The sequence below is a fragment of the Peromyscus leucopus genome, chromosome 10 (assembly GCF_004664715.2).
Source record: "Peromyscus leucopus breed LL Stock chromosome 10, UCI_PerLeu_2.1, whole genome shotgun sequence".
Classification (NCBI taxonomy): Eukaryota; Metazoa; Chordata; class Mammalia; order Rodentia; family Cricetidae; genus Peromyscus; species Peromyscus leucopus.
Genome location: NC_051071.1, coordinates 80,546,659 through 80,556,326, shown reverse-complemented (window position 1 = coordinate 80,556,326; position 9,668 = coordinate 80,546,659). Strand labels below are relative to the sequence as shown.

Here is a 9,668-nt window from a genome sequence, read left to right as displayed (position 1 = left end):
GAGCCCCACATTTAGCGTCTGAGAGTCACTGTGCAGAGCAACTGAGGAAGACACCCCGCTTGGACTTGACTCCACACCCACCCGCCTCCACCCGCCATGCACACAAAGGCAAACAGTTTGTGATGCGGTCTGCTGGGAATGAGGAAGCTGTTATTACAGCTCCCGAAGGAAAGTTGTAAAACTAGAAATTGCTTCTAGACCCAGATTCCACCAAAATACAGAACACTGTTGCTAAGGAGGAAAATGTGACAGGATCCAAGACCAGAAAAATATAAACAACAATACAAATTAAACAAAGGAAATGTGAAAGGATTTTTTAAAACTGACATTTATTTTTGAAACTGTAAAAAAAAAATAGTGTTAAAATTGACTTCTAAGTGCACCGATCCAGAAAACACAAGGAACCAAACTAGAAATGGCACGGTTTTGTAGATTCCTCTGTTGTTTCTCATTCTGCCCCGATAATCTCACAGCCCAGCTCTCAGGCAGCTTCTTTGGTCTCAGCTTCCTTGGGCAACAGCGGGTCGGTCTTGAGCAGCAACCCCTCACTGGTGGAACTGCGAAGGAAGGCGCGCACCACAAATGGACCTGGAACAAAGGAAGACAAGACCAGCTGCGGCTTTCTCACTTCGACCCCGTGGATCCACGCACCATGCTTAGGAAAGCCTGTGGGACTCGGACGCTCCCTAGAAAGCTCTGCGCTGCCATCCTGGACAAACTCACTGCACCCGAGTCGTCCCGGGAAGGACACACTCACTGGTACTTCATTCCTTTCCTCCAGAAGATGTTCTCCTAGTATTTACTTATTGCACCATCAACAGCGCAGGGAGCAGGGTGATGTTTACATTGATGGAAACACTCTAAATACTTATCTAAAGCAGCCAGCACAGATTACCATCTGTGTTTGGTACTCTGAGTACCAAACAGTTGAAAAAATTCTCGACAAATTAAAAGACTTTTCCTAAGAACAAAGTTAAGAGGCTTCATCTAAAATGGCAAGAAGAGAAAAATAATTTTTAGAGAATGTATTGTCCATTATTCTCTAGCTAGCTCAGAAGATCAAAGTTCCCTATGGAATATGAGAATCTGTATACACACGGTGTCTTTGGCCATGTTTTGGTGAAAGAATTAACAAATGGGATATTCAATCACCAACGTGCTTAATTCTCAAGGACGGCAGAAGTGTGGCCAACGCCCGTCAACCCCTGCCCGGGAGCTGCACGGGGACAGTCACTGGAGCATGGCGAGCTGTCCCCTGGCACCCACAGTGTGGGCTGTGTTTGGAGGGACACGGGCAACGCCGAAGAGCCCGGGAGTGACTTGTCTTCTGCTGCCACAGTGCCCGAGTTAGTGGTTCTCCCCATGGTGAGAGTCACCCATTTCCATGGAGACTCTCCTGCCGTGACAAAGGTCCCTACTTACTGCTAGAAAACAAAGATTCAGAAGGCTACCTGGTTTCAAACTATTTCATAAATGACTTTCTTTCCTATGTAACACCACTGTAATTTTAAAGCAATTCATTTTCTTTAAACCTTAATACATTTAACAGTAGAAATAATAGGCAAATTTACAACGGTCTGGGGGTATATTCTTTATTACTGATAAAGAAGTCCCTCTCTAAAACCTTATGTTCATGAATAAGGTAATTAAGAATCCTTTAGAAAAATAAACTTTATTTTATTTATTTAATCCCTGGAAGTACTATGGCTATAGTACTTGTATGTTAACTCTCTGACTAGTTTATATTTATGCTTTATTAATAGTTATGTTATAGTAAAGTACCACTGGGGTTGAAGGAAGTCCACCCTCACCCAGCTACTCACCCAGATTTAGTGGTCTGTGCCTACAGACTTCATTTATAACTGCTTGAAGATTGGCAGTTAACTGGTCACTTGGCATATCCAACTGAAAGAAACAGATAGATGTTAACATCTTTATAACAGGAAAATGAGGAGACATGACAGTTTGGGGACTGCATCAGGATGTACTCTAGATGGTGTCTTTATGGATTTATCTAATGCAATGACCTACTGAAACACTCTACTATAAAGACAAATAGCAAGAGCCTTGTAACTCTTTAGATGTCAAGAGTGACTTTACAGAATATATCCTAGTGGGCTATTTTTAAGTTTTCCCATTTGAGGTTGGGCAATTTCCAAGTAAGTTCTCCAAAGTACACCCCAAATATACATACCATTCACTCATCCTTAGGGATCTTTTATTTATATGGGTATGGGTGGGTGGCTGCATCTGCGCACATGTGTGGGCAGAAGTCAGGGGTCGGTGCTGGGTGTCTTCCTCTATCGCACTTCACCTTAGGTTTTGAGACAGGTCTCTGAAGAGCCTGAAGCTCACTGGTTGCCTAGGCTGGCTGGCCACTGAGCTCCAGGCCTCCTGTCTCTGTCTCCCCAGGGCCGGAGGCATAGACACGTCACACATGCTTGAGAAGTCTATGTTATATTTCATATCAGCCAAGAATACCCATGAACATGTCTGAAAAACCTTGCTCAAGGTCATGAGAACTTGCTCAAGAAAAAATGTGCATGCATGCAAGCATGCATACACACACACACACACACACACACACACACACACACACACCCTGCTTTCAGGGTCTTCAGGGATTTCTGAGAAAGGTGGAATGAGAAGAAAGACTCCTGAAGAAACGGGACCCCTGGGCCAGTGTGAGAACCACTTGTACTGGCTTGAGTTCGTCTATTTTGGAGGACTATGGATTACAGTGGAAAAAAAAAAAACCCTCTACTTTTTGCAGAGAATAAAAATTAAAAAGCAAAACACATATAAATGAACTTTAAATAATGCACACCCTTCTGAAGCGGCCAGTTTCTGTATTCTAAATGTGATGTGAGCAAACTAGAGACAGACTGTTTATTCAAAGATGTGACATTTACACTACTGTATAGGAATCACTCTCAGAGAGGGCTTGTCTATTTATAATTTTTGAGGTGAATCACTAGAAAATAGAAACTTTGACACCCCATTTTGCTAGCTCAATTTCCAGTCTATTTTAATTCGAGCTTATAAAGCAAAGTCTCAGAGCTAAAAATTACCACCGACAAAGAACTAAATGTTTCACTGTCACAAGACACATATTGCCAATAAACAGTATGTACCTTTATAAGAACAAAAACCATACACAGTTTTCCAGAATGACACTTTCATAAAAAAAAAAAAAACCCTTTTAAGTCAATAAAGGGCCTACAGTATCATACCTGATAAAATGATCTATGTGCACCATTGATCACTGAGTTTAAAGTAATTTTATCTCTATGAAACCTTAGAAGTCAGCTTATTTTTTTCGTAATTAGAGACTGAATGAGTAGCTACAGGATACGTATATTCGGAGCCCTAAGTCCTGTAAAGACGGAAATGGTAACATGTCCATCTGAAAAGCTCCCTGGTGTACCCTGATGCTGCTCTGGTGAACAGATACTGAGTAGCGTTTCTGTTGTCTAGAGTTACCATTTCATGACATTACCATTATGTTATAGTGAGGTGGATGAAAATTCTACATTCACAGGAAAGGTGAGAATGACATAGGTAACCCTTAAAGTACTTTACCACCCCACTTGGAAGTATCATAACCAGTTACTTACTGTCTGACTATTTCATAGAATGTTATATCCACTTCTCCGCCCCCCCTCTCTCTCCATGTAGATTATAAATCTGGGTGAGTGAGATGGCTCAGCAGGTAGACACTTATTGGCCAAATCTGATGATGTAAGTTCAACTTCAAGCCCCACATGGTGGAAGAAGAGAAGTGACTCCTACAGATTGTGTGCTATGGCATGTCTGTGTCTATGTGAGCGTGCGTGTACACACACACACTGCATAAATTAATGTAATAAAATTTATAGATATTATTGCACTTTAAATAAAAGGAAATATTAAATTTGATTACATTTTGACTTAAAAGTAGCTCAGCAGTTAAAGCACCAGCTGCTCTTCTAGAGGACCCAGTTTCAATTCCCAGCACACATATGGTGGCTTACATTCATCTATAACTCCAGTTCCAGGGGATGTGATGCCTTCTTCTGGCCTCCATGAGCACTGCATGCATGTTACACACAGATATACATGCAGGCAAAAAAACAGAAACAACAACCAAAGACCCCATAAATAGAGTAGAAATAAATATTTTTAAGTGGTCAGCTTCTGTGACTGTAATGTTCTGATAGAGCTCTGATAACATTCTATAATCTCCAGATGACTGATCACCTGTAACTGGGAACCGCAGAGGACTGGTGCCTTGGATAAGCACTTTTCAACCATCTGACCCCCACACTCCCTCCTACTGCAAGATTCTAAAATTAAATCAAGTGTGTCTTAAAAGAGAGCTTTTACTTCCCATGAGCCATAGCAGTGTAAACTGGGGAAAGGAAGGCTAACTGCATGTCTCTCCAGAACATTAAGAAAGCTGCAAGAACGATAATTGATGATGTAACTCCATTTAAAGGGAGCTTACTTGGGGTTAAGCTCTAAGCTTCTCCACAGGCAGACTCAGTCATTTCTCCTAAGAACTCTGAAGCAGATATTATTATTGTTACTCACTTACAACTAAAAACTGAGACCCAGAAAACAAGTCATCTATCCAAGAGCACATGGAAGTCAGGTGTGGAGGCAGACTACTCAGTCCCAGCACTGGGGAGAATGAGCCAACAGGATTAGTAACTTGAAGCCAGCTTGCTCCTGGGCGACATAATGTGATCATGTTCCAAAAACAAAGTAAAACCAAACACCAAAAGCACACACATGTGAGAAGTGGGGTCACACGTCTAAGCCTTATGGAATGCGGTGAGTTTTGAGGAAACCCCTTCACTCCGTCACTTGTGATCCTGACAGTTATACTGTGCCAGCAGTCTGAGAAGCAGACGAGTTTGTTGTCAGCCAAGAGGAGGAAAGATCCCGGGAACTATGTGAGGCAGCCAAAGGAAAAGAACATGCATTTAAGAGGGAAATTATTAATATTTGTCTCATCAACCCTTTACTGTTTTCCAACTGTCTAGCTATTATCACCACAGAATTTAGAAAATGTCCATAACCTCTACCCCTTGTCAAGCAGCATGCTGGGAAGAAGGAGCAGGAAGATGACTGGGTTACAGTGCAGTCACTAAGTGCCTCTCTAACTAGATGAACAGGACCACAAGCACCAGAGAGGAAGATGTGACTGATGACCCTTGACAGCAAAGCTGGGTCTTAAAGGATAAAGAGTTCTGAGGAACAAAAGGACGCTCTAGGCAGATAACAAAGTAGATCAGGTGACAAGGTCTAGAGACCAGACTGGAGAGGAAAGGGTGTAGGGTTGATGGCATCCCCCCACCCCCACCCCAGTACAGGTGTGCAGACGGAGGACTTTCACCCGAAGGGAATCCCTAACAGGGCTGTGGGACCAGTGCCATTCCAAGTCCTCATTTCTCAACAGGATGTAACCTGGATTTCCATGCGTATTTTCTACCTTGAAAATGCCAACTTCAACAAACCTGAACCAGATTACTACGTAGGCTCAACAAAGTAAATCCAGGGGCCAAACTTTAACTGGTCTTCAGGTTACACCAGGAAATAGAGAATTTGATATTAATAATGGTTTGAGATTGGTTGCAAATAGATTTGCAGACTTCAGGATTTATCTTACCAACAGTAAGAAGTGACTTAATGTTGCTAAGCAGATGAATCACATATCTTATCTGCTTTAGAAAGAATTCTGGAAGAAGTACATAAAAACAGGACTTGGCACACTTTCTCTGTAAATGGTGAGGCAGTAAATGTGTAAGGTTTTGCAAGCCCCGTGGACTCTTGTTACAACCGCTCAAGGCTGCTGGGGCAAAACAGAAGTTAAAGCAACCCATAACTGAGTGCAGCTGTGTTCCAACAGAACTTTCTCTACCAGGACAGGTGGGGAGCTGAGGTTTGCCCAGAGTCAGGTTTGCTGGACTATGGCACCAAAAACAGCTGAGACATTTAAGAAGTGACTGAGCAAAATCAACCATTACTTCCTTCCAGAGCAAGAAAGGATTTTGTTCATGCTGTTTTACTTAAAAGAACACGATGCTTTTTATCCAGTAGACTTTTAGCTTATGATTATTATGTGTCTACTATGCAGATGAGGCGAAATGTTTTGTTTGGCTAAGAATTGCATTGCAATTTAAAAATAACAGTAGGAAAAATTCCTAGCAACAATTTCAACAGCTGTTGTAAATTTTATGCATGCATTTGAAACAAGTTCTTTATGGTTGATGACAGGGCCCAAATCTGGAAACAAAAATAGAAAATGTAGTCTTCTATCCTACGTAAAAGAAAGATACCAATAGTTAAGGCCACCTACTGTCTTCTCTATCACTTCAAAGTAGAAACAGAAGCCAGGAGAGATGGTAGGCTCCAGACACCTCATGTGGGGAGACCAGGGACCCCTGTAAAAAGAGGCTGCTGGCACACCCTGTGCTATGTGGAGTTCTAACCATTAGATGGCCAGCAGGCACCAACAATCCAGTGACTGTAAATACTCCCAGGTAAGCACAAGCGTCCAGCTTTCCCCTTCACATTCTCTGCCAGAACTGTCTATACCCAGAATCCAGAAGAATTGGACCCCAAAATGGTGCTGCAAGCAAAGATAGCTTTGGCCCATGCACTCCTAGGTCTAGAGCAAGAGAAGGCTGAGAACCAAGTAAGCCTCTCTACTTCAGACCACTAACGTCACAAACACTCCGGCAAAGGAAGTCTCTGGCTATGAGACTGTGATTAGAAACTGGATTAACTGCCCTTTCAACCATGAACAGCCACTGGACCCATGGTATCTGCCTACCATGCTTGTGTCCAACAGAGGGGAAGCTGTACTGAGCAGAGCTGGAAGCAGTGACTTGGAAAAAATAGTTCATGTTTTAACCTCAATAAATGTGGACTTCTTGTCAATAAACAACTATGCATGTATACAGACACAATATATTCTGGGTGTATGAGAAATGCAAATTTATGTTCTTAGAAGCAGTTTCATAGCAATTAGATATTAGCAGCAATCTAAATGCTCAACAAAAGGAATAAGGTTGAATAAATTATGATATATCTACACAAGAGACTATAAAAGAGCTATTAAAATTCTTTGCAAGAATTTTTACGGCATAGGAGAGGGCCTAAGACACAGTGTTAAGGACACCAAACTCAGTGTGTACCGAGAACACAAACTACGACAGCACCTGCATGGGGCGGGCCGTGGTGAAAGCGCTCAGGGGTCATCAGCGAGACCAGGGATTTTGAGACCTCTCTCCAGTCTGAGCGAAGCCAGCCAGGATTTTCCAAACACCTTTTTAGGTACACATATTCTCCGAACAATCAACCGGCTTTTGCTCAGTATTTAAAATTACAAATCCCAGGACTAGAGAGGTGGCTCAGCAGTTAAAAGCACTTATTTTTCAGAGCGCCCACACGGTAGCCTCCATCCTCCTGTGGCCTCCATACATGTCATGTGTGGATGCACTGTGCTACACACAGGTAGGAACAATACTCATACATATAAAATAAAAAATATACAAATCTTTTTTTTAAATTCCAAGATCAGGGCTGAGGGTTCAGCTCAATGGTAGAATACTTGCCTAGCATGTGTGAGGCCCAAGATTCAATCCCCAGCTCCTCAAAAAGTAAAAAATAAACTGGGCAGCAGTGACACACGCCTTTAATCCCAGCACTCGGGAGGCAGAGCCAGGCAGATCTCTGTGAGTTCGAGGCCATTTGGTCTACAAAGCAAGTTCCAGGAAAGGCGCAAAGCTACACAGAGAAACCCTGTCTCGAAAAACCAAAAAAAAAAAAAGATTCAAACACAAGCATATGCCAGAATCTCCTTCGTTAAGATACTCAGATGCTCTGTTCTCTACACATGCCACATTTTGTCCATCTGCTCTTCGATGATGGACCCTAGATTTCTTTGCACCTTCAGGCTACTGTATCAGCATAGCCATACTTACAGTTTGAGTATTTCTTTCTGTTCTTCTTACCACATATCTAGAGACAGAACTGCATCACATGGTAATTCTACTTAGCACTCAAGGAACTGACATACCATTTGATGGAAACTGAAGCATTTCGTGTCCCCATTAGCAATATGTAAGAACTCCAGTCTCTCCATTTTCACCAACACTTATTTTACACACACACACACACACACACACACACACACACACACACACACACACACACGCTGAAAATAGCTATCCTAAAAGGTGTGGACTGGTGTCTCCCTGTGATTTTAGCCTGTCCTTTCCTGAGGGCTTGCTGCTTTGTATGTCTTCACTGTCTGGGGCCATTTATGTGTCTCCTTTGGAGAGAGATGTATTTGAAGCTTGGTTCACTTTAAAACTTTGTATTTTTATTATTTGTGGCACAATTCTCTCTGTTTTAGAGACACTGCACACATGGAGGTCACACTGAGCCGTCAGTGTCAAGTTGGAGTCTTCATGAAATCCATCTGCCTTTCTTCCTCTGTTGTCTTCCTTTGATGTCTGTAAGCAACCTTCTGAGATCTATCTGAACATTTATTCCTATCAACAGTTTAAACTTTTTAATGCTGCGTATGGTCACACTGTATGAAAGTACCAGAGATAGTTTTAGTCCATCCGAACAGGACATGAGTTTACATTTATAGGCTGAGCATCCCTAGTCACAAAATCTAAAGCATGGAGCTCAGTTGGCAGAGGTCTTGACTACCACCCAAGGCCATGAATGCAATCAGAAGCACCACCTAGGCCAGGCATGGTGGCACATTCCTGGAGTCCCAATACTCCAAAGCCAATCTCAGATGAAAAGGTGTTTTGAGGCCACTCTGGAATACACATAAAAGACCCTGACTCAAAAACAGTAAGATAAAGTAAAAATAAATTCTGAAGTGCTCCCAAATCTTTTTCCGTTTGAGATAGACACTCACGAGCTGTATGGACTCATCATGTGGCCTAAGCCAGTCCTAAACTCTCAGAGATTCTTTTATTGTACTCTGCCTTCCGAGTGCTGGGATTACAGATCGCACACCATCACACCCAGCTAAAAATTCTGAAATGGAGCACCAAAATGATGCTTTACATTTTGCATTTTGCAATGTTCTAGATTTTTCAGGTTATGGAAACTCATGTAGTAAAATCTCCAAATATCCCAAACTTGTTCAAACAAAACAAGCAAGGAAGCCACAGAAATACTGTTAAGTATTTCCAGTAAGGGACACTTGACTGGCATGTAAAGATGCACGTCCAGATATCTGTGAATCTGAGTTTTAGTTTCTCGGTAAATGTTTTATTTCTGTGGGGTTAACCCTGGGCAGAAGAGCTGGGCTGTACTACTAGTGCATGGTTAGCTCTGTAAACCGCACTACGCTGTTCTCCAGAGTGGGGGCTCTCTGCTATGAGCAGACTCGGAAGTTCTAACCTCTCCAAAGCAGGTGCTGAGTTAATTTTCTGCAGGATGCTTCTTCCTTTTCTTCTGGGGCTCCAATAATAGGAAGTTTCCATCTTCTGTCACTGTCCTATGAGCTTTCCTTTTACTTATTTATTGTTCCGTGTGTGTGTGTGGGGGGGGGGGTGTCTGCTTTCCAAATTGACTAATTTCTGTGACCTAGCTTCAAGTTCTCTGACTCTGTCATCTGCAGTCTCCATGTTTATCTTCAGAAGTTCATA

General features: G+C 42.3%; 1 protein-coding gene across 1 annotated transcript in view; it reads right to left on the bottom strand.

Annotated features, from left to right (window-relative positions):
- Positions 1–456: 456 nt before the first annotated feature.
- The window catches only part of Mrpl1 (mitochondrial ribosomal protein L1), a 57,335-nt gene continuing 48,123 nt past the window's right edge, over positions 457–9,668 (bottom strand). Inside the window, exons 8-9 of the mRNA XM_028873142.1 lie at positions 1,824–1,905; positions 457–588 (exon numbers count right to left, since the gene is read on the bottom strand). Of these exons, the coding sequence (XP_028728975.1) occupies positions 482–588; positions 1,824–1,905 (189 nt within the window). The 3' untranslated portion in view covers positions 457–481. The remainder of the gene's footprint in view (positions 589–1,823; positions 1,906–9,668) is intronic.